Source organism: Myotis yumanensis, unplaced genomic scaffold (genome assembly GCF_028538775.1).
Source record: "Myotis yumanensis isolate MYYU_CA2020_CCGP unplaced genomic scaffold, mMyoYum1.0.hap1 SCAF_7, whole genome shotgun sequence".
NCBI lineage: Eukaryota > Metazoa > Chordata > Mammalia > Chiroptera > Vespertilionidae > Myotis > Myotis yumanensis.
The window spans coordinates 33,718,305-33,742,929 of record NW_027223758.1 but is presented as its reverse complement, the minus strand read 5'-3'; the positions used below and the strand labels follow the sequence as shown (position 1 = coordinate 33,742,929).

General features: G+C 52.5%; 1 protein-coding gene across 1 annotated transcript; it reads right to left on the bottom strand.

Annotated features, from left to right (window-relative positions):
- Positions 1 to 1,101: 1,101 nt before the first annotated feature.
- Positions 1,102 to 24,625, bottom strand: XKR7 (XK related 7). Its single transcript, XM_070421488.1, is given in 4 exon segments — positions 1,102 to 1,387; positions 1,389 to 2,200; positions 3,490 to 3,692; positions 24,045 to 24,625. Coding segments are annotated over 4 exon segments (1,740 nt in total). The 3' UTR covers positions 1,102 to 1,243.

The following is a 24,625-nucleotide window of genomic DNA, read 5'->3' as shown; positions in this document are numbered from 1 at the left end:
TTCTGGTTGGAAACCAGCTGGTAGTTGAAATGTACCAGGGGTTCCCGAGGACAATGTCCTCTTAGGAAGATGGCTATGGACCAAGGTGGACAGGAGCACAGAACTCCTATGAACCCCGGAAGTCTAGAACTGGAGTATCTATTCCTACAATGTTCCACTCACATGGGGTTCCAGAGGCCCCTCCTCCACCACCATGGCAGGAGCTAGAATTCCCCAGAGCACAGCAGCAGGGCTCCAGGGCACTCACCCTCACCACAGAACCCAGATCAGTGACTCCCTAGGATAGTTTATCAGCTAAGTGTTCTAGAACTTAATCCAGAACTAAGACTGTCTCTCTAGAACAGTTCCTCTGCTAAATGCGCTAGAACCTCATCTATAATTGAACCCAGACAGAATATCTTCCTAGGCATTTTATCTGTTGCATTCAAAACCTTTTTCTACAAGAAATGTTTAAGACGCTCATCTAGAACAAAGAAAGACTCCTGGAAGCATTTCACTTGAGGTGTCTGGAACCTCAACCATAACAAAGCCCATAACACAGGGGTCTCTGGAGGAGTTTACTTGGGGAACATTCTCAATGCTCTGGATCTGCTACCCTTCGCGTTTCAGCTCGCTTGAACCCCTCAGGTGTCTCAGGGTTCTTCCTCCCCTCCAGCTCTAGCACTGTCTACCTCCCACCCCCAACTCCCCACCCCACCCCAACTTCCTCCCTTAAATCCTCTCTGGCCCAAGCTCCAAACCTTGGACCCCACAGGAACTGTACCCACCTTGTCCTCCAGATGCTCCCACCTCACTCCACATCTTCCATAGCCTCCTTCATCCCCAGCACCCCCTCAGGAGCACAGGGCCTCAGTCATGGACCCCAGACAGTGCCCCTTCTCTGACAAGTCCACCAGGGGTGACACGTGGGCAACTCCAGGGTGGAGCCCCAGCACCAGAGGTGGTATGGAGGCCTTCATGAAAGTGGGGCAGCTCATGAGGAGTGTAGCACCAGTTAATTCCCTGGGCCCTGGTTCGAGGGGGCGTGTTAGAAAATGGGCCACAGCGCTGAAAACAGGGCCTAGGGCTGGGGCCTCCACAAGGCTGCCCCCTCCCCTGAAAGAACCCAATGGTGGAGCCACTCTACCCTTGGACCAACAGATCCACTTCCCCTTAGCCTGGTGGCCCTGAAATTCCAGGCTCAACACTGTGGTCGATGTGAGGTCAGCCAAGTCCATCCCCTTTTGCGGGGAGAAACTGTAGCCTACACTGAGGTCTCATACTCCAGCAGCTCCTGGGAGGTCCTCGTGCTCCGGTACTGCAACCGGGGCGTGACGGGTGAGGAGTACTCCAGCGCCAGAATGGTCTTCCGGAGCCGGCGGTCAATAAAATGAGCATCCCATGCGGGGGTACTTCTTCCGAGGCAGGTCAATCCGAATGACAGGCCCCTCTGTCCGCAAGGTGCGGGCCACTGGTGTGGGAGGCAAGCCAGGCCGCACCTGGAAGACAGGTGGTGTGGGGGTCCCTGCACGCTCACCCCCCACTGAGACCCCATCTCGCTCAGCGCCTGTAGTCCTCGGCAGGGACCTCGGGGGACTTGTGACAGCATCGGCTGGCGGGCCACAGGGCTCTCGGGCCTCCGGGCAGATGCAGCCAGGTGCCTGGGGCCCCAGCATGGGCCCATTGGGGTGCAGGAGGCAGTAGTAGACACACATGAAGAATATGCCCAGCGCAAAGCTGGAGGCCACCACGCAGACCAGGATGAGCGAGTGGAAGTCAGTGGAGAAGTTGCGGCTTGAGTACCAGAAGCCAGTGAGCGCTGCGTTCTCCAACAGGATGATGCAGTAGTAGAGCGTCATGCGGCGGCGACTGCGGCCCTCCTTGACGTTGAACCAGCAGAAGATGTAGATGATGCCCACCACCATGTTGTAGATGATCTCTTCCCACTTGGACATGCAGAAGTCCGTCTCGCCTTGGATGACCCAGAAGGTCATGATGCACCAGTGGGCCACGATGAAGATGCCGAAGTAGAGCTTGTAGACGCTGGCAAAGAGCGCAAAAGCCAGGCTGCGGGCCGCGATGGTGAACAGGTGCCAGAGCACCTGGGCCACGGCACCTTTGTAGGACAGTGGCCGCTTGTCATCTCGGGAGTCCCGCAGCACCTTCTGGTAGGAGGCCAGAGTCCAGGCCAGGGACACGAGTGAGGCAGAGGTGGAGAGGGCTGTGGAGACAGGGTGGGGACGGGGTGGGCTGGGTTAGGGGTGGGTCTGGGTTGGGGGTGGGTAGAGGGGAGGGTTCCGGGTCAGGAGCTGGGTTCTGAGGAGCTGTGAGGGAAGGGTCTATAAATCAGGCAGTGTGTGGGAGGGTCTTAGTGGGTGGTCTTCACGAGTGATGATGGGGGGGGGGGGATGGATAGAGCTGGGTACTTCTTCTGGGTGGGAGCATGAAGGGAGAGGGAAGGTGGGCGATTTGGGTCTCCGTAAGGGTTAGGTCTAGGTCTCTAGTATCAGACTGTTGGGTTCAGGGGCTGGTGGGAAGGTGGGAAATTAGTCTAGGACTCTGGGAATGGAAAAGGAGGTAAAGCGTTGGGAGGGGGCACAGTGAGGGCATGGAGGAACCAGGAGAGGACTATTAGAAGCTATAGGTCACCACGATGAGACTGGGGTGTGAAGGGTGATATCCAAGCTGAGCACAGCTGAGGGGACGGAAAGAAAATCTACCGTGGGAGAGTTCTGATGGGGCCCAGTATCCCGAGCAAGGAATGAATGTCCAGGGGGCCTGAGAGGCAGGGATAGTCTTTCAGGACATTAAGGGTGGGCTGGGCAGAGTCTTGGTGGGAGGAGCATGGGGAGCGCGGGGCGGGGGCGGGACGGGCTTTTCTCTGACGCGGAAGGGGGTCTGGTCTGTTGGAGACAGGGAAGGGGCCAGGAGGAGTTGAGTGGATAGGACCAGAACTAGGCCTGGGACGGGTTCCCAGGGGGCTGAAGAGCAGTGAGAGGGCGGGTGGATAGGCTCTCTGGAAACTGGTGATTGGGCAGGTCTGTGAGTCAGGGGGTTCCCGGGGGGTGCACGCTGGGATCAGGACAGTTTGGAGAATGAAGGGGGTGGGGAGGGTCTGAGGTGTGGTGAGGGGGTCAAGGGCCTCTTTGGACTTGGCAGCAATGAGGTCTGGTCTGCGCTGACAATGGGGAAGGGAGGAGGGGCCTAATGGGGGACCACCCAGGGGGCTTGAGAGGAGGCTAAGAGGTGAGGGGCCAGGTCTCTAACGCTGAGGGTGAGTGGGCTATTGGAGGGGACATGGAGGTCTTCACAGGCCTGGAGGGTGGTGAGAGTAGAAGGGGCGAGGCCTGCAAAACCTTGACAGTGAGTGGGGAGGGGTCCTGAAGCAGGGAGAGCTGACACGCGGGGCAGTCAGAATACTGAAGAGGAGTGAGCCCGGGCTGGGGGTGGGGCCGGGACGCAGGGCATCCCCAGAGCCCGGAGCGGGAGGGCCGAGGGGGCGGGGCTCACCGGGCAGCAGGTCCGGGCGGCCGCCGCGGTGCACCAGGAGGCTGAGCTGCAGCACGAGCTGCGGCGCGCTGCGCAGGAAGGTCTCCAGCAGGCGCAGCATGCTCACGTCCGCGCTCTCGAACAGCATCCGCCAGTAGAAGTGGCGCCGGAGCCGCTCCCCGCGCCAGCGGCTCTGCAGCCCCAGGTACACGGTGCGCAGGTACCTGCCGGAGGGAGGGACGCGGTGTTGAGGCGCCCACCCCGAACCCGACCCTGGCCACACTGAGCCTACTACCCCAAATGCTAAACGGCCGTTTTGAAAGGACCCACTCCTGGGGCTGAGGTCTGGGAGCTCCTGCTGGGCCCTTCAGCTTCAAGCAGTGTCACAAAGGAGAGGCTTAATCCAGCATTCTCATCATCATGACTGCTCTGGCACATTGGGGCCTGCTTTCCTCACCGGGTTCCTGACTCACTACAGTGCCCTGAGCTTACAACAGCCCCGCTATTACCCCCATTTTATAGATGAGAAAACTGAGACCCAGAGAGCTATGCCATTGGCCCAAGGTCACACAGCTAGGAAGCAGTGGAACCAGCATTCACACCCAGGCAGCCTGGCCTCAGGGCTCACCTTCTGACATTAAGCAACTCTGCCTCTCCCCGTATGCCATTAAGAGTTTGCCTACTCAGGAGCAGTTCCTGGTGCCAGCCCCCAGTTCTGTGGCCACCAGCAGCTTTCTGGCGTGTTCCCAAGCCCACCCCTGAGTGCCCAGTTCTCCCCACAGGGCACGGGAGGCTGCTTAGAGATCCTCTGGCATTTGAGACTTCGCTGCTTCTTCTCACGTTGCTTCTCCCAACAAACCTCCTGCCTCCAGCTACTCTGCACAGGCCAGATTCCAGCTCACAATCCTCCTCCTCACTGGGCTTTTGCACTGCTGTTTCCTCTGCCTGGTAATACGCCCCCTCCAGCCCCCAACCGGGATAACTCTTGCTTTCCCCCCAAGGCTCAGCTTATCAACATGATTTCTTCCAGGAATCAATCCTCCACTGACCACTCTCCACTTGGAGTAGGGGCCTCCCCCAGGCTCTCCTCCAACCTAGCACTTTTCACAGTGGGTTTAGCTGTCTGCTTATGCATCTGCCTCCCCCACACTGTGATCTGTGTGAGAACGATTAGGTCGGCTTGCTAACTGCGGCATCTCCAATTCTTAGCACGTAGATGCTCAACCTGTGTGTTGCCTGAAGGAGTAAATGAATGAATGTGTGAATGATTGAAAGTTTGTTGAACTGAATGGAACTCTGGTAACCCAGTAGGAGCATGGAGGGAATCCCAAAGTCCTGAGACCAATTCCTCACTTGGTTGTGTAATCTTAAGCAAGAAGACCCTCTCTGAGCCCTGCCCGTGAGCATTAAATGAGTGAGATCATTTGCAACTATGAACCGCAGTGCCCACTGGGTGACAAGGGACCTGGCCACACAGATCTCTGGATCTGATTTCTCCTCTCTGTCCGGGTGCCTTGCCCGGCAGCTCCACCCCTGGCCGTTGCAGTCATAGACACTGGCCCCCCAACCTCCACATTCTCTGATTCATGCCCTTTGCGGAAACCAGAGATGGCTCCTTTAGAAGTGATCTCCCCAGAAACCAGGGGAAAAAACTCAACATATTCAGTGACCCTATTGCCTCCATCAGAAATTGGGGAACCGGAGATTTCCCAGAAACGGAGTGCTGGCATTTCAGAACGTTGTTTAGAGGCCAACAGCATTCAGCTGTGGACAGCCAACCCACGGGAGGAACCACAGAGCTCCCTGAAATTTGGGATCAACTGATAGACCCAGAGGTTCCCCATTGAGTGTCCTGGTCTTAGCAATGGGGTGGCCCTCTCTGGGCCTCAGTTTCTCCAACAGGGATGGGTTTGATGACTCTGTAGATCCTTCCAGAGCTAATGTTCTTGGATCCGAACTCTCCCCTGAAAATGTGGCTGGAAACATCCGATTTAGGGCTCTCCGTCCCGTCCCCGCTCCCTCAGTCTAACTCTCCCCCCAACGCTGAAATCCCCTTAGCAAGTCTTGGCCCCGTGCTTTCCACCCTCCGCTCACACACTTTCGTGGTAGGGAGTCCCTATTCCTGAGGCGGGGCCTTCTGCTTCTGAGCAGCTCCAGACGGATTGTGTTTCTTTGATGAACAGAAATTTGTCTCCCTGTATCTTTCGTTCCCTGGCCTCTACCTACCCCCTCACATAAGGATCCCTGCAGCCAGAATCATGCATTCACATGGCAAGTGGATTCTGACCACTTGCTATGTGCCATGTCCTGTGCCATTAAGTGTCTCTCACTCCCATGGGAGAGAGACATGGTAAAAGCTGAAATAGATGCTCTAAGATGTGGTGGAACCCAGGGAAGAGATGGGTACCTTTGGCTCAGGGGTTAAAGGGGGTCAGGGAAGACTTCCTGGAGGAAGAAACAGTTGACCTCAGTTTTAAAGCATGGGCAGGTGTTTTAAGGCACACAGGGGGTGGCAGGGCATTCTATTTTTTAAAATATATTTTTATTGATTTCAGAGAGGAAGGGAGAGGGAGAGAGAGATAGAAAAATCAATGATGAGAGAATTATTGATCGGCTGCCTCCTGCATGCCCCCTACTGGGGATGAAGCTGGCAACCCGGGCATATGCCCTTGACAGGAATGGAAGCCAGGACCCTTCAGTCTGCAGGCTGACGCTCTATCCACTGAGCCAAACCGGCGAGGGCAATGGAAGGGCATTCTAGGTGGAATAATCAGTTGAACAAAGGCAGAGAGGCATGAGAGAACATGGCCTTTTGGGGCACTGGCCAGTGGTTTGTCAGGAAGGAGGGTTTTTTTGGACAGGGGCATAAGAGAACTAGAACTGCGAAGGGCATCAAATTCTGGACTGAAGAGTTCATATTTTATCCTAAATTTGAATTCTATCCCAGAATCAGGGGTGATGTGATGAGCTCAGTGGCTTAGAAAGCTTGCTCTGGAGGCTGGTTTGGAGGAAAGCCAGGAGAGGCTGGGGTTTGGTCCAGGCCTGAAATGACAGGGCTGAGCTGAGGCAGGGCACAGAGGAGGGGCAGAGAACAGAGCTGGAGATGGCCAGGGGTGTGTGGGGGGTCCTAGGGGAGAGACCAAGTTGGCCCCCAGAGCTTCTGAGGGCCCAGAACACAGACCACCTTTCTCAGCCCCCATCTCCTCCTGATCCCGTTCCCTTCCCCATTCCCACGGCTCTGGCTTTGAATAGGAAGGAGAGACCAGCTGGTCCAACATGAAAGGGCCTGGGGAGTTGGGGGAGGGCGACACCCTGGAAGTTTCTCTCAGGCTGCAAGACCATCTGTTTCCTGGCCCTGGTCAGCATGAGGGAGGCCCCAGCCCAGCCAGCATCCATCACCACCTGACAGGCTGCCTGCCCACCTCCCCGCCCACTCCTGCCAGCTCCCAACACCCCACACCCCAGCTAACCACAGACAAAGGGCTCCCTCAGCCCCGGACCACAGTGGGCCAGAGCAGGGAAGGGGTAGGGGAAGAAAGAAGGCCTGAGACCCCAAAACATGGGGTCAGCAGGGGGTGTAGAAAGATCATGTCATAGTCGGGGGATGAAAGGGCCTAGGTTCAGCAATACTCTGCCTGCTTTGGCTACAGAACCAAGATCTGTGGCTGTTCCTGCCAGCCCCACTGCATGCTCACTGCCAAGGGCCTGCAAGGTTTTTATGGGCCCAGGAAAATGTTTGAGGCCTGGGGGGGGGGGGGGGGGGGGGGCGGCGCGGGTAGGTTGGCTCTAAAACACAGGGAAAAACTGCAGAATCAAAATTAATAAATGTTTAATTAAATGCCTGCAAAACAGAACACGATATCAGCCAGTCAACTGCAATTTGGCTTTTATCTGGTTGTATGTAATTTGCACTTGACGTTTGCTATAGCTGCATTTTAATATGCTTCATAGATGTGGGGCCCACAAAGGTCTTAAAACAGCCTTGCCCAGGACAAGCATCCTAATTCCCCTGAACCTCAGTTTCACTTTCTCTAAAAAGGGGTCAGCACTCACCCTCCTTGCCTACATCACAGCTCCTGCGGTGAGCATGAGAAAGGCAAGATGGCAATATGCTGAGTTTGAGGGTTTGCTGCCCAGCCCTGCCCTGGATGCTCTGTGGCCTCGGGTACTCTCTGCCTCTCTGCGCCTCGTTTTCATCCTTGTTGTGAGCATTTGGGAACTGCAGAGGGATGTGCACATAAGCGGGGAGTGGATGCTAGCTAGGTGGAGGCCTCTGGCTCCTCCTTCATCGAGCAGCCGCTCTTAAAACCTCCCCCAGGAAGCCTATTCCACTCCATTTGAAAGGACGTTGGAAGAGATTCATCTTCACCACAAACGGAACTGATGTCACCCAGAGAAGGACGCTCCGTCTCAGGAAAAGGAACCCAGCCTCGGGGGAATGTATCTGCTCTCCCCCAAAACACATCCCCAGTCCTTCCATCCATTCTCTCAACTGCCACCGCCCTGGTCCAGGCCACCGTCGCTTTTGCCTTCCTGGTGGGCTCCCTACAGCCACATGGCAACCAGCAGGGTATTTTGAAAACCTGTCAGATTAAGTCTCCTTCCCCTTCTCAAAACCTTTAAGGGCCGCCCATCACACCGGGAACAAAATCCAAGCTCCTCCCTTGGTTTGCAGGCCCTAGACCATCTGGCCCTGCCTATTTCTCTCTTCTCCTCGCAAACCACTGTTCCATTTGTTCTCAGCCTTCCAGATACCCCCGGGCTTCCTCAAACCCAGCCAAACGCGTTCCTGACTCAGGGCCTTTGCACCTGCTACTTGCTCTACCTGGAACACCCCCTCCACACACCCTCCTGTGGTGGCTCATTCTCAGCTCATTCTCGGAGGCCTCCCAGGTCACCCTCCCCTGTCAGCCCCTCCGCTCTCACCAAGTCACTCTGGTCTATCACATTGCCCTCTCTTATTTTCCTAACGTACACTATGAAACAACCCTATTCATTAGCTCACACATTTATTTCCTACTTTACTACCGTGGCTCTGATAGGTTAGAGACTTTTTTTTTGTTTTGGTCACCACGGTTTCCCCAGCATCAGCACATCCAGTAGGCACTCAATCAATATTTGTTGAATGAAAAAATGTGAGTGTTGGCCTGCCTTCTCTCTCCTGACCTTGGAGGCCCTGGGGCTTCCTTGCCTGAGCTTACACAGAGCCAGGACACCCAGCTGACGTATTCTGTCCTTCCTCCTTCAGGAAGCCTTCCCTGGCGCTCCTCAGCCTGGCTGGGCCTCGCCAGTGCTGACAGCGCCAGCCTCACGCTGCCTGAGGCCAGCGTGAGCCAGAGCCTAACAGACAGCTTCTACCACCCGCCATTTTCCAGGCAAGGAAACAGAGGTGCTCAGAGGTCTATTTTGGATCTAATTTGCCAGCTCCCAGCCTTGTGCTCAGAAAAGAAGCATATCCAGGAGGAAAATGGAAAAACAGATAGTGGGTATTGTTGAAGGCGGGGGGAGGGGGGGGGTGTGGGGGGGTGTTGGGAGCAAATAAAACCACGTCTGGAAAGAAGAGAAGCCAGCAGCTAGGAGGTGAAGTCCCTCCACTAAGGCTCCCGAAAGCTGTCCCTCCTGGGCCCCATGGCCTCCGTGAGCAGGCAGCAGGGTCAAGAAATGGACAGAGCTCGTTTTTCAGGAACCTCCCAGCATCCCCTGGGGAGCTACTCTCTAATGGGAAGGATGAGGGAGCCACAGGTTGAGGAGCTAGGAAGCTTCTGGGCGCTGCTCTGGGTCCTTCTTTCTCCTGCTCTCTGTTCCTGGGTTGCCCCACGTCTCCAGTACTAGGTCAGGGTTTCTGGCCAGGGCCTCAGTTCCCAGGCAAACGGTTAGACCTAGGTCCCAGCTGGACTTGTCCCTTTGTCGGCCCTAAGGTCCTGGGCCATTGTCTCTTCTGTCTGTGCTCAGATCAGCCTGTTGTGTCTGTCCCTTGCATGCAGGGTTGGCCTGTTTATCTGTTTCTCAGCTATTGTCAGTCAATCTATTTGTCTGTCAGCCAGTGTCACCCTGGGACCCTGGGTCAGTCCCCCAGGCTGTACCTTGGATTATGGGTCACATTGTCTCTTAGATATTATGTCTATTTGTTAGTCATCTGACCTGGCTTCATGTGTCAGCCGGTCTGTCCCCTCTTAGAGACCGGGATCACCCGTCTGCCTGTCGCTTGGATGTCAGGAGAGCTGTCTGTCCTCTTGGATACTGGGTCTGCCTGTTGGTCTGCTGTCCGTCAGTCTCTTGGCTGCTTGGTCCATCTGCTGGAGTGTTGCTCAGCTCATTGCTCGGCGAGACTGCCAGTTTTCCGGCTGTCCTCCCCTGCCAGCCCCCCTTCCCCGACTCTGGGTCTCTCTCTGTCTGTCTGCGTCTCTCACATCCTCAGCTCCTCCATCTGTCGGTCTCCGTGTTTCTGAGTGTGTTCCCCCCCCCCTCCCCCTCATACTCTGGGCCAAAAACACAGCAGCTTCCAGCGGCGCCCCCGCTCCTGCTCCATCCAGGAACGCCCCCCGCCCCTCCCTGCCTTGGCTAGCCCCTGGTCTCCACCCTGGGCCAGGCCTGCAGAACTCGGGAGAGGAGCAGGGTAGAGCTGGGAAGGCAGGGCTGATGGGAAGGAGCAGGACCCCCCACACCAGGCTCATTACCGCTCTGTAGGCCTGTAGGGGGACAGTGTGCAGGTGTTAATAATAATGTTAATAACTCATACTTATTGAGCACCAACTGCATGCAAGACTATGCTAAGCCTTTTTATACATATTGCCCATTCTTTTTAAAAAATATATTTTTATTGATTTTAGAGAGGAAGGGAGAGACAGAAACATCAGTGATGAGAAAGAATCACTGATTGGCTGCCTCCTGCACACTCCCTACTGGGGATCGAGCCCACAACCCAGGCATATGCCCTTGACCAGAATCAAACCTGGGACCCTTCCATCCACAGGCCGATGCTCTATCCACTGAGCCAAACCAGCTAGGTCCATAGTGTCCATTCTTCACAGCAAACCTTTGAGGTGGCTCGCATGGGCCCCTGCCCAGAGAAGGTGCTTCAGTCTTATGGAGGTACCACTGCCCAGGAGGACCCACGGTAGACAGAGCCAGACCTCAAAGCTCTGCTTGGGATGACGTGGGAGGGGTGACGATGGTCAGAGACCCAGGCTCCAGTCCTTCATTGGACTTTTATTATTATTATATATTTTTTCATCATTGGACTTTCTGGGAAAGTCCAACCCCTCTGTGGGCCTCAGTCCTCCTCTACAAAATGGGCCCAGGTAACCTGATTCCTGCCGACCCCAAGGAATTTTCATCAGGCCCATCCCCACCCACCCCATTCTTATAACATTAAGGCCCAACATCTGTGTCCCGAACCCAGGTCCTTGTCTCCACCCTGATGTCACCACTCTGGTCCAAGCCAGCCAACTTCACACAATCTCCATCCGCCCTGGTAAGTGTCCTTCCTCCCATCCCTCTTAGAGCTTATGCTTCACGCAGCAGCCTGAGGGATGCTGTGAAACCTTAGATCAGGTCTCCACTGCCCACTACTCTAGAGTAAAATTCTTACCATGACCTTTGAGGTCCAGTGCAACCTAGCTCCGTCCACCTCTAGGACCTCTCTCCCTCTGCCCTCCCCCCGTGCACCTCTCTAGCTACTCTAGCCTTGCTGCTTCCTGAACACCCCAGACTCATCCCAGCCTCAGGTCCTCGGCTTGGAAAGGGCCCCACCCATCTCTGGCAGATTCTCATTCTTCCCACCTCGGCTGTGTCATCTCCTCAGGCCCTCCCAGATCCCTTTCCAAAGCACTCTACTCACCCCTCTGGCCACTTTGTCACATTATCCTGTTTTCTTAACACGCACCACAACCTGAAATGGTCTATTTACTTGCTTACGTATTTATCGTCTCTCCAATGGTGTGGGGACCATGGCTCTCCTGTTCTCTGCTATGTCCCTGGTGCCAGGCACACAGTTCATGCTCAATATATTTTGTTTCATGAATGAATGAATGAATGAATGAAGAGTGTGGATATGCTATGTAAGCTCTCCAAGTAAAGGCAGTCAAATGCCTTTGGGAAATAACCCAGGCTCGGGAGTCAGGGAGACCCAGGTTCAGGTTCTGGCTCCATCACTTACTATCTGTGTGGTTTTGGACAAGTTGCTTCCCTCTCTGAAGCCCTTGGCTCAATGCCCACCTTATGGAGTAGCTATGGAATCAAACTGGTGATATATATAAAATGTTCAGCCCAGTGCTGTGTACTTGACCAATGGGAGGCCGTAAGGAGTTTTCTGGCTTAGAGGCCCCAGCAGAAAGAGACCTTCTAGTTTCTGGTAGAGCTGAGGCCCACTCCTAGGCTGGCTTTCCCTGGTGCTCAGTGAATCTGTCCAGAGGAAAGAGAGAGTCAGAAAAGTCCCTTTGAGGAAAGTTCACAAGGCAGGGTCTTCTTTGAGGTCTTGGTCTTCCCTCTGAAAATAGCTGCCACTCATCAAAGACCTACTGTATGTACTTTGCTAACATTCTCACTGCAGCCCTGAGGTTTTGTGGGCATGATCCCCATTTTCCAGATGAGGAAACTGAGTCACAGAAAACAGGAGGTTCATTTGACATTTATTCACCCAGCATTTTTGAGTACCTACAACGCATCAGGTACTATGCTAAAATATTGAGGACATAATGGTGAACAAGACAGACCCAGACAGCCCTGGCTGGTGTTGCTCAGTGGTTAGAGTGTCAGCCTGTGGACCGAAGGGTCTTGGGTTCGATTCCCAGTCAAGGGCATGTACCTGAATTGTGGGCTTGTTCCCAGGCCGGGTTGGGGGCATGCAGGGGTCAACCAATCAATATCTGTCTGTCTGTCTGTCTGTCTGTCTCCTTTCCATCCACTCTCTCTTAATGGGAAAAATTTCCTCAGGTGAGGATTAACAACAACAACAAAAGACAGACCCAGACTATCTGGTACTGTCTGTGGGGGACCTGGACATTAATTAAATCATCATGTAAATATGGAACAACAAACATATTCCATGGGTTCCAGACATGCTGCAAACAGGGTTCCATGCTCCCCCACTGAGCAAGCAGTGCTGCTGGAGAAGGGCCTGGCCCCGCCTGGGAAGGGCGTAGCAGTCAGGGAAGGCTTTCTGGAGGAGGTGGCTAGTGAGCCATGATCGGAAGCAGGCACAGGAGTTAACCAGGTGAAGGCAAGAGGGAAGGAAGTTTCTGGCAGAGGAACAACGTGGGCAAAGGTCCTGAGTTGGGAAGAAGCAATAAGTGGTCAAATGGCTGTCGCTCAGAGAAGAAAGTCAGAAAGCAAGAGATGAGGTGACCATAGTGAAGCATTTGGTCTTTATTTTAAGAGTGCTGGGGAGACGGGATTAGAGAGCACTTCTGCGTTTTAGAGGGAGTACTTGGGCTGTGGGAAACAGATTGGAGGGAGGCAGGGGTGGAAGGTGGAAGACCAGTTCCCAGCTGAGGCGAGAATGGCGATGGAAGGCGGAAGGCCAGGCGAAGGACTGCAGAGACATTTAGCAAGCATTTGGAGAAGTGACTTGCCCCAAGTGAACAGCCAGAATATCAGAGTTGCATCTTAAAGTAGGCTGGCTGACTCCCCCATTTCGCCACAGGGCACACCCCAGGCTGAGCCAGGCCCTGGGGACCTGGATGCCGCTTGTGGGAAACATTGGGCCCCCAGGCATACGCTCCATCACTGCCATGTGGCCCAGAAGCTCTTGTGGGGAATGGCCCCGAGGCCCCTCCCGATCTGCCCACCCCTCGATGCTGAGCACTCCTGCATGGATTCAAAATAGGACCTTCTCGGGGTTGGCAGCCAAATGAGTCATAAATGCCAGCAGAGAAAGTGATTTTACACATTCGGATCCCATTTCGTGTGGTGCTGGGAGCTGGGCCGTTTTCCTCCTCCTTAGCAGCCCCCTAGAGAGCCATAGCACCTCTTTCTTTGCTGGGATGAAGCCAAATATTTCCCTGCCACTAATTTTAGCCTTGGCTGAAAAGCTGAGACCCTTTCCTATCCCACCCACTGCCAGCAGCAACCAGCCAGTGTCCTCTTTTTGCTGAACAGCTAAGCAGACTGTTCCTTTCCAGCAAAGACTTTGGGGCCAGGTTCTCGCCTCTTATGTCTTTCACTGTGTTACTGCAGCCAGATCTCCTCCCCACTCTGGCCTCACTTTCCCTATCTGTGAAATGGGTACAGAGCAGAGACTAAAACCCAGGACCCCATACTCTAGATCAAGACTGTTTGTCCCCCGTTTCTTACTTTTCCTGCTATCTGGTGTAGAGCTGGGATGTCATGGGCTAGCTGGGGGAGAGGGAATTAGAGTCCACTCTCCTGGTGGCTTTGGTCACCAGAGGGAAACTTGGAGATCAAGGCAGGGAGAAGGCGCCACCCACTCCTATCTGTCCTGGTCTGGGTGTGAGATCCTAGATGATGAAGGGGCCATGCTGATATCATTACGAGGGACTGGAGAATGATGGAGAGGTGCCCTGTATAAAAAGGCAGCTGCCCCTCAGCTCCAGCTGATTACTGCCCTGGGAGAATCTGAGCCCAGTGTGGCTAGAATTTTAATTTTTCAAGAATAGCTGGAAATTAGGATATTTATACAAAAACACCACCCCAACTTGGAAATGTTGGCAACTAATTTTAAAAATACCGTATGAATGTGTAAGAGATAATTATTCCTTTTTTTTAGGTGTGATAACAATATTAGTTATATATTTAAAAAGTCTGTCTCTTTAGAGATGTACTGAAATATTTATGGATGCAATGCTATGTTGTCTGAGATGTACTTCAAAATAACATGGAAAATAAAATGTCCTCTCTACTTTTATATACTTAAAATTTTTCCATAATAAATAGTTTCATTAATAGTTTCAACGGTTTCGGTAGCGGGGAAAGGTCCTGTGTGGGCCAAACACATCCTCGGGCTGGATTTGCCCAGTGGCTACTGATGTGCAACATGTGGCCTGGCCTCCAAGCATCATAAAGCCCCCACGTTAGCTCCACAGATGATTCTCGTCTGTCAGGGGCTTTAGCGACCATTTAGTTTATCCTCCAGCCCCACCCGGGAGGCCTGCTGCAGCTTCCCTGCCAAAGTCAGCCACGTCTGTCTGCCCACGTCTGTGATGTGAAGGTCCCGCCCTTGGGAACAGCCCGCTGTGTCTGGGCAGCTTGATTGTCAGGGTGTCCTTGCTTCTATTCAAACAGATTCTGCCTCCCGTTAACCTTGGGTTATTATCTGTCCTCACAGCATCTCTGGAGCCCAGAAAAAGTCTCCTTCCTTGAGAGGGGTGGGGGTCAGTGGAGGAGAGTTAATGAGCATTAGGATGCCCGATTCCCTTCTCCCACCCCCTACCTTGTTCTTAAGCAAGTAGGATGTGCTGCAACTTGGGCCAATAATAATAATAGTAATAGTAGTTAGCATTTTCTGAGCATATAGTATGTGACAAGCCCCGTGCATGTGTATTATCTCCCGATATCTTTACAAGAACCTTAAGATGTGGATACTGTCATTATCGCTATTTCACAGATGAGACTAGGGCTCTGGCTGGTCAAGTGACTTGCCCAGGGTCACACAGCTAGGAAGTAATGGAGCCATGGGCGGCACCAGTGCCCAGCCCGCAGCTACTCTGCTCTCTTGTCTGAGTCCTGGGAAAACTCATGCAGGATTCCAAAGCCCCCAACTGGACTTTACAGATGGGGTAACTGAACTTCAGGCAATGAAGTGTGTCTTGCTCAAGATTCTGATTTTAAGGATTCTATTCTGCTCACATGAGCATTTATTGAGCACCTACTGCGTACGAGCAATTTTAATTCCTCCATCTCCTGCATCCTCCTGGAAACTCAGCCCATGGTTGGTCCCGATACATTTTATACAAGTACAAATGCGTTGCCTTAACCTGCATTTGTCCATGACAGTTTGGAAGGCTGCAGATGTAGGCCTAGCAGACCTCAGTGCTATGTCCACAAAGGGAAAGGGCTCCCACACTGCCTTAGCACCCCCTACATCAGCACAGATGCAAAGCCTGCTTCAACCGGCTTCAAGCTCTAAGAACCTGCTATGGATCTCGCCAGAGCGGGCTGGGTACAAGGCCACCAACAGCAACAGAGGGTCTGCTCTGGGCCAGTCACCATGAGAGAAGAAAGGACAAGGCCTCAACCCCCAGGGGCTTGTAATCTGGTAGGAAAACCAGGCAGGTGGGCAGGTGATCACAACAGAATATGAACAGAACTGTGAGGCTGAAGAGGAATGAGTAATTGTGCCTGGGGGGGAAAGTCTGAGAGGAAGAAGCCAGAATGTTAACAGTGGGTACTTCATATTGAAATAAAATTTTAGAACTATTTTTCTGATTTTTTTCCTCTTCCCAAAGCAATACATGATTAAAACACTTAACTAGTAGAAGGCAGTATCTCTTGGTGGTTATACATGCGACCTTGGGAGCTGGACTGTATCCATTCAAATCCGAACTTCGCTAATTACTAACTAGGAGGCTGTTAACCTCTTTGTGTCTCAGTTTCCACTAACTCAACTACTGTTAGCTAGCAGTATTGGCCCATATTACAGATGTGCAATGCATGTTCCATATATTTGTTCAGTAAACCTTCACAATAGCCATTTGTATAGGGATGTTATTATCCCATTTCACAGATGAGGAAACTGAGGCCTAGAGAGGTTAAGTGACTTGTTCACGGTCACACAGCTCATAAGTAGCAAAGCCAAGAGTTTGGGCTCTACAGTCCTTATCCTTCCTCAACACACTACCCTACCCAACAGGATTATTGTGAGGAATAATGATCTCACCTAAGTCTCTATAAATGGGAGCTAGAATTTTCAGTAATATCTGACTTTTTAGTAACAGGTGAATGTATGCATATATTTCTTGGTTAATTAAAAAACAGAGTAAAATCTTCAAGCTATAAAAGATCTAATTAGCAAGTGGAAATCTCCCCTCGCCTCACCTCTCCATCCCCAGAGATAATGAGCGGAGGGGAGTCTTCTTTAGCTCTTTTCTGTGCTGCCTGAGGTTTCAACGAAAGTGCACAGCTCTTCTATAAACAAACAAAACAGCTAAGCAATTTCCATTTTAGGTAAAAACAACAACTTTGGCCTGATTGAGGGAGTGGGAGGTGGGGTTTGAGGGGCCGAGGGTGGCACATGTGGGTTTGTTCAGGGAAAGCTTCTCAGAAGAGGTGGCTTTGAGCTTGGCCTTGAAGGATGTTCAGAATTTCACTGGGAGGAGAGGGGAAAGGGTGTTGCTGGAGGAAGGACTGCAGGCCTTGCTCAGAGATGGGAGGGAAGGAGTGTGTGGCTTATTGTGGGGGGAGGGCGCCAGAGCAGTAAGGAGACTAAAGAGCAGGAGGCAAAGGGCCTGATGCCAGGCTAAAGCATTTGGACTAGCTTGAGGGGCAGAGGGGAGCCGGTGCCAGCCCTCTGGCTTCAGAGTGGCAGGGTCAGACCTGAGCTTCAGAGCTATCATTCTGGCTACCAGTGGAGATGGGATGGGGCAGGTTAAGAGGGGAACCGGAGGCAGATAAGATTTCCCAGGGGAGGAATTACGAGGCCCTTGTAACAAAGGCAGGGCAGTGAATGGAGAGACCAGAGTAGATCCCAACACATCCTCCTTCCTCTTCCCAGGGGCCTTCGCCCTGGCTCTGGGTTCAAAGCCATTTCCTGACAGCCCTCCCTCCTCCCCAGAAGGCTTTCGGTGTGGTCTGTGGTCGTTATAGATCAAACATGGGACGATGGGCCCAACTGCCGCCACTGTGTCTGTTAGGAGCAGCTCTAATGGCCTGTTGCTGCAGATGGGCAGGGAGAGGAGAGGAGAGGAGGGCGGTGGGGTGGGGCCCTAGGGGTGTCTCCCAGGAGGTGAGTGGTGAGGCTGGACAGGAAGAAGCCTGCAAAGTGAGAGCAGGGAGGAACCTGGGAGGTCACGGATTCAGGGGGTTGTAAACATGGTTCAGCGGTGGGACTGAACACAAGCTTAGACAGGTAACTGAAAAACAGAAAGAGGAACTCAGAGATACTCAGGTTGAAATGATGGTGAGAGATTTGTTGTTCCACTTACTTATGCATTCTTTGGTTAATTCTTATATGTGCCCTGACTGGGGACCGAACCTGAAACCTTGGCGTATCAGGACAATGCTCTAACCAAATGAGCTACCCAGCCAGGGCTGATCCATTATCCTATATAATAAAAGCCTAATATGCAAATTGTCCCCTCAACCAGGAGTTCTGCTGAGAGTTCTACCGCTTGCTATGATGTGTGCTGACCACCAGGGGGCAGCGCAGAACATGGCAGGCATTGGCAACTTGGTGCTGGCAGTGGGCAGCAGTGGAGGTGCTGCAGGCCCCGATGGGCCCTGAGGAGAGTGGGACCAGGGTGGGATGGTGGAGTGGGCAGTGCCAGGCCACGGCAGTGCGAGCCACTGGTTGCCGGGTGGGGGCCAATCACCCCACTGATCCAATTGCAGGGCGACCAGCGGTGGGGGGTGAGGGGGTGGGGGCGGGGCCCCTGCCAGGCTCCCTCAGCTCCTGGGAACTGGGTGGTGGCAGGGCAATTGGGCCCCACAGGCAGCAACGAGGGGTGGGAGGGAGGAAGCAGGCAGCCAGGGAAATCTGGGAGGTCGCCATGTTCAGGGGGTTGTAAATATGGAGGGAGTACCCGGCCGGCAGCAGGCAGCCACTAGGGACCCTACCAGTGCACAGATTTCATGCACTAGGCCTCTAGTATTCTATATTATGCATAGTGAAGGTGATCAAAGCTTTGTCACCCCCAAACATGCCTTTTTGGATATTAATTTTAAGCTGGTTATTAAGAAACAAAAAGCTCAAAAAAGAAACTTTGACCCCCCTCCTTACCTGCCTACAGGAACTGAGTTAGAAGAATTTGTCTCAGGAAGGAACTCCACCTAACACATAAGAATTAAGTGTTGCAGACAGGGAGACTCCAAACAAAAATCTGTTCACTAGATTCCACTCTGCATCCCATTGCTTCTGGGTGGCCCAGCAAGAATCTGTTTACCACCTGCTGTCTTCCTGTGGATCGCCTGCTTTCCCTTTGCAATTCCAGACCACGGCCTCCCTTCTTTGTTCGCAATGGCATTTAAACCTCAACTGCCCAATGCGTCTTTGGGTCTCAGATCCTACGGCACATCCCCACCGCCCCGCACGTACATCTGTGATAAACTGTGGACATTTTCTCGTGTTGGTCTGTCTCTTAAGTTTGATTATTAGCCCACCTAGAAGAACTTAGAAGGTGGGAGGAGAGTTATTATTTTTGCACCCCCCCCACACAATATAATACATACTATATTGTATTTGTTGTTGCCCCCATTCGACTATTGAGTCCATGAGAGCAGGGACTTTGTCTTGTTCACTACTCTATTTCCAGCATTTAACGCAGTGCTTGGTATACAGCAGGTGCTCCATAAATATTTTCTGAATGAATGATTGCAGATCATAAGGACAGCTGCCATGTCCTTATGGCTTCAGGGGCCTTGAAGGCCCTCTTGCCTTCCTGCCCCCTCCCTGGCCACCTGCTCAATGAACAAACCTCCTTCTGCAGGGAACAAAGCCCAAGCTGACAGCACTAAGCTGCCAATGGTCCTGAATATTTAACAATGGGGCCAGCCCTTTGCTAAACCCTGGGCACATATCATCTCATGAAACCACAAAACAACCCAAGAGGTGTACCATTATGGTCTCTAGGTACAAGAGATAAAACTCAGGCACAGAGATTATATGGCTCGTCAAGGTCACATATAGGAAGTGATAGGACCGGGATTTGAACTGAGGACATTTGAATTAGAGTCCATGTTGTTGTTGTTTTTTGTTAATCCTCAATTGGAGGATATTTTTCCATTAATTTTTAGAGAGAGTGGAAGGGACGGGGAGAGACACATCAATTGGTTGCCTCCCACCTCTGCCCCGACCAGGGCCAGGGATCAAGCTTGCAACCGAGGTACATGCCCTTAACCAGAATTGAACTCGAGACCCTTCAGTCCGAAGTCTGACGCTCTACCCACTGAGCCAAACCGGCTAGGGATAGAGTCCATGTACTTAACCATTATTCCAAGAGGATGGCTTCCCAGAGAAGAGACATAGGGCCTGATTTTCACACCAATCAGGACTCTTGAGGAGGCAGAGGGAGCAGTGCTCAGGCCTAGACATAGAGGGGGTAGTAGAGGGAGGGCCTTCAAAGCCCAGTCTGCCTCCCTCCCTCCCCATTCTGGGTCTCCGGATCCTGACAGCCTAGAAGGAATACCCGGCCAGATCATCTCCCACTAATTGGCTTAGCAAACCATGCTTATCTGGGCAAAGCTGGAGCCCAGTGAATTCAAGATTAGGGAAAGCAGGAGTCATGGCTTACTGCTCTGCTGCCCATAGGGTCAGAGGAGACAGGGTTAGGAAGTTAATTGGCTTAACAGCCCTGAGTGGCTTAACTGCTCAGACAGTTGGGGTGGAGGGTAGGGAGTAATGAAAACACAGGTTGGTGTCCAGCCCACAGCCGGCTCATGCCCCACCAAAGGATCTGTGTGCCGTTCTCTTGGGGTTCAATCTGTACACGGCCAATGGTCTGAGACCCCTCCTCCCTCTGCCCCCTATGCAATCAGCACAGTGGTGCCAGGGACAGAGCTTGGGCTTGGGAGTTGGGCAAAACTGGGTTGGCACCTCACCTCTCCCCCATTTCCTTAGTGGGTGACCTTGGGCAAGTTACTTGACTTCTCTGAGCCTCACTTTTTTGTCGGGTAAATGTGTGTCATTTGCCAACAGAGGGACAGTTTCAGGGTAAGAAGAGATCCTGTGCCTGCAGCACCTCACATGGGGCCGACTGGGACAGAGTGGGGGCGTGGTGTCCATGAAGTCCTCCCCCTCATCTCCCTCCTCAGAGCCCCATTTTGTGTTTAAAATAATAATGCCAACACCCATTTTGCAAGGTTGTTTGGAACTAGAATAAGAACTTATGAGTTGTGCAGAGCTAGACCAGAGGTCACAAAGAAGACAAGCCCACAAATGTGTGAACTTTGGTTGACATGTTTAAAAAATATTAATTAGCAATTGAAAATTGGAAGAATTCACACAAAAATCCCAATTTTCCGCTTCTCTTGATAAATCACGACTTGACAATACCGAGTCCACAATTTCTCATGGCACCCTCAGCTGGAGCGAGGTGGTGGCTTCCCCTTCTCTAGGACGCTGCTTACCCCCAAATGTCCTCTTGACCGACATCCACATACGGACACAGGTCTGTGTTTCCTGGCTTCTCAGAGTATTTAAGCTTTTGATCCAGTATTGTACAAGCATGAGGAGTTGAAAGATATCTTTATGACTTAAATTATTTTATTCGGAATTGGGGGTGTGAGATCAGGAGGTGAATAACTGCATTGGGTGGGGAGTGGGGGCGTGTTTCAGAGCATTGGCCGTGTACAGATTGAACCCCAAGAGAACAGCGCACAGATCCTTTGGTGGGACATGAGCTGGCTGTGGGCTGGACACCAACCTATGTTTTCATTCCTCCCTACCCTCCACCCCAAGCGTCTGAGGAGTGAAGCCACTCAGGGCTGTTAAGCCAATTAAAGTCCTAACCCTGACCCTTTTGATCCTGTCACCTCCTGAAAAAAGTGAGGCTCAGAGAAGTCAGCTTGATCCTGGAGGGCTCAGACACACACCCTTTCCTCAGTACTCCGGAGTCCTGCTGAACAGTGAGCCTGTTCACTGTGGGAACATTTCATGTGGCAAGCAAACATGTTGTGCCAACGTTGCTTAACTTCTAGGAATACCAGCCCTGCTGGCTTCTCTATATCTTGTCTGGATTTTCCTCCATTTAGCCAGACCCTCAGCCATTTTAGAAACCAAAGGTTTTGGGACAGGTGCCCAGAGGTTTTAGCTCTGATAGCTAGACCATAGTTAGAATTACAGAAAAGGAAGGCTGTTAAAGTCATCAAATCTAATATTCTCATTTGACATACAGAAAAACCGGCCCAGGTGTGGGAAGAGTCTCACCCATGCACACCTAGCAGGCTAATTACAAACCTGGGTGGAGACACAGGTCTCCTGATCCACTGCCCCAACCCAGCACTTTCCCCACAATATACACTGTCTCCCATCCTTACCCACATGGTCCAACTCCTCCCCCCCCCCCACCCCCCCTTCTTTCACAGTCTTATCTCAGTGCAGCAGAAGCCGTGACTTTCTATCATCCTAGAATCTTGGGATCTCAGACTCATAATTCTGTGAGCTTAGGGGACACATTAGTGGCAGAACTGCAAGATGGATAAATTGAACTTGGGCTTCTCCTACTCCCCAGCTCTCCTACTCCCTAGCTGTGTGACCTTGGGCAAGGGTGTAGCCTTTTTGAGCCTCTATCCCCTCATCTGTTAAGTAGGAATGATAACACAACCACATCAGAGTTTTCTTAGGAGGGATATAGGAAATGAAACAGGTAAAAAGGCAAACAGTAAGCTTGGCACAAAGCGAGTGCTTAGTAAAATAACTGTTATAGAACTGTAAATGAGGCTCTTGTGCCCCTAAAGCTTATGTGAAATGGCCCAAATGTGACCAAAGAGAATGGAGCTGGACATACTGGAGCACATATATTCTGTCTAAATTGTTACAAGCTAGACACTGCTAGATTCCTTTTTTTAAAAACATTTTTTTAAAAGGAAGCTAAGACTTCCAGAGTTTTGAAATACTATTCAAGCCAAACAAAACACTTTCAACGGCCATTAGTTTGCAGTCCCAACCCCCTTTACAAAAGGGGGAGAGTGGAAATAGCTAGTCCTTTTACTGAAGAAACCATGGAGCTCAATGGACCCTCAGCTACCTCCAGCCATGCCCCTAGGGCCCTCCCTACCACTCCGTGATCATTTTTTGCCCTATTTGAGGGATATTCAGTTTGTTCAAGAAGGAAGTATCAGTTTCTTGCACGTAGATTCTGAACAAGGGGACAAGGAGGGTTGAGGTAGTCAGTGAGTTGAGGGTCAGCTGGCCCACTTTAGGCTGAAGGAAAGGGCGATGAGGATTTGGCCACCAAGAATAGGAAGTTACCATTTCAGAATCTAAAAATATCTTTCACCATCTGTCCACTCGGGCACAGAATGATAAATGCAGATTAGTTCCTGGATGTAGACATGAATATTTTTATGTGTCAAGCTAATAATGATAACACCAACTTGTGTGGATACAACTTCACCCTCCTTCTCCCCCAAGACAGCTAAATGGAATATACACATCAATCCAGACAAGGCATAGAGAGAGGGAAACCAAGGCAGAGAGAGATTTGGCAACACAACACGGGTGACACAGCAAGTGAGCAGCTGGAACAAGCCCTGGGTGTCCTGTTTCCAATTCTCAGCTAAGAACTAAATCTTGAGTGAGGCAGACTGTGTTAACAAGTAGCAGACAGAATAAAGATAAGAACAGCAATAGTCATCCTTTACATCTCTACTGTGACTTTAACTTTTTCCACGCTCTCTCCACAATTGTGATAATCCTAATAATCTATTTCGTTACTAAAACATATTGAAGTTTGCAGGGCCTTCCCACAGACCATCTCTCACATGTCCAACCCACTAGGTAAGTAAACTATGATGGTAGATTAATGAGATGAGGAGGAAGGAATTCTCCCATATTTCACAGGTGAGGAAACTGAATCTTGGAAGGAAGAGGGGTTTTGCCTAAGACGACATAAGTAGCAAGTTCAGTTCTTTCAGTGCACAGTAGAGCCTCCGCTACTGGAGCAATCCTGATTCAAGGAGAACCCTCGGTTCAGCATTCCCCCTTCAGCATTCCCCCGTCTCCAATTAACTCAGCTCAGCTCAGCAGGCACTCTTAGTCCTGGCAGAGTAAGCCTGGAAATAGGCTGTTTGTGCAAAGCCACAGTTTTGTCTTACTGCCCTGAGATTACAGGGCAGCTAGTGGCCATCTAATCTCAGATTCAAGTTCCAAAATCCCCTTGTGCCTGTTGAGGTGAGGGCAGGAGGTGAACACTGGAGAAGTCCTAAGAAACAGGAGCCAGACGGTTCCCCAGCTGGGTCTGGCATACCCTTTCCCAAAAGTCTAAAAAGTTTGAGCGGGATATTCATTTAGCTATCTCAAATTTCATGTTTCTCCTGGGAGATTGAGAATGGACTTCCATTCTGAATGGAGAATCTCTGAGAGCAAGGGAGGACTTCTGAGATCTTTCCTAAACCCAGGCTCAGCACTCGGGCAGAAAGGAGTGGGTCAGGGCTGGAGGGAGCCCTGGGGCTCTGTTCCAAGCTTCACACTCATGTTCATTAGCCCAGGGCCCCTCCTCTCTCTTCTTGCTCCATCCCCTCCTCCCTCAATGGCCAGATAAGAGGATGGCTCTGGGGCTGGTCAGAGTTTGAGGGCAGAGGGCAGGGAGGAGCCGGCAGAGAAAAAAATCAGAGCTACATTAGGGTGGGGTCAGGATACGAGGGGACCTAGAGAGGTCAGAGGAAAGCTGGGGTGGGAGGCAGCCCCCCGCCGCCCCCCCCCCAGACTCCTCGGAATCAGCTCCCTCCACCTGCGCTTCTCCTACCTCCAGACCTGGCCGAGCTGCAGGAGGTGGACGAGGGTTTGCAGCAGCCAGACGCAGAGGCGACAGCAGCGGCGGCGGTGGGTGCTGGCGGAGGAGGGCGCGGGCCGGGGTCCCAGCTCGGAGCCGCCTTCTTTGGCCAGGAAGGCGGCGGCGCTGTCCTTAGTGCTGACGGAGATCCCGCCGGCGCCGCTGTCCTTGGTGCTGACGGCGGGTCCCAGGGTCCCCGCGGGCTCCGTGTAGTCGTAGACGAACCAGCGGAAGCTGAGCAGCTGCACCACCAGCGAGGGCAGGAGTACAAACAGCAACGTGAGGCCGAAGTAGGTCCGCTGACCCTGCAGGTAGTAGGAGGCCGCCAGCCACAGGTCCGTGGCGCCGTCGGAGAAGAACACGAGCAGCGCGCACAGCACCCAGCAGCAGTCCCGCAGCCCGTAGCGCGGCCCCGAGCCCCCCGGCCCGGCCACCTCGGGGCCCCCGGCGGCCGCCGCCTCTCCGCGCGCGCCCGCGCTGCCCCGGGCTCCCCCGGCCGCCCCCTCCGGCGCCGGGCTGGCCGCGGCGGCCGCTCCATCAGACTTCGCGGCCAT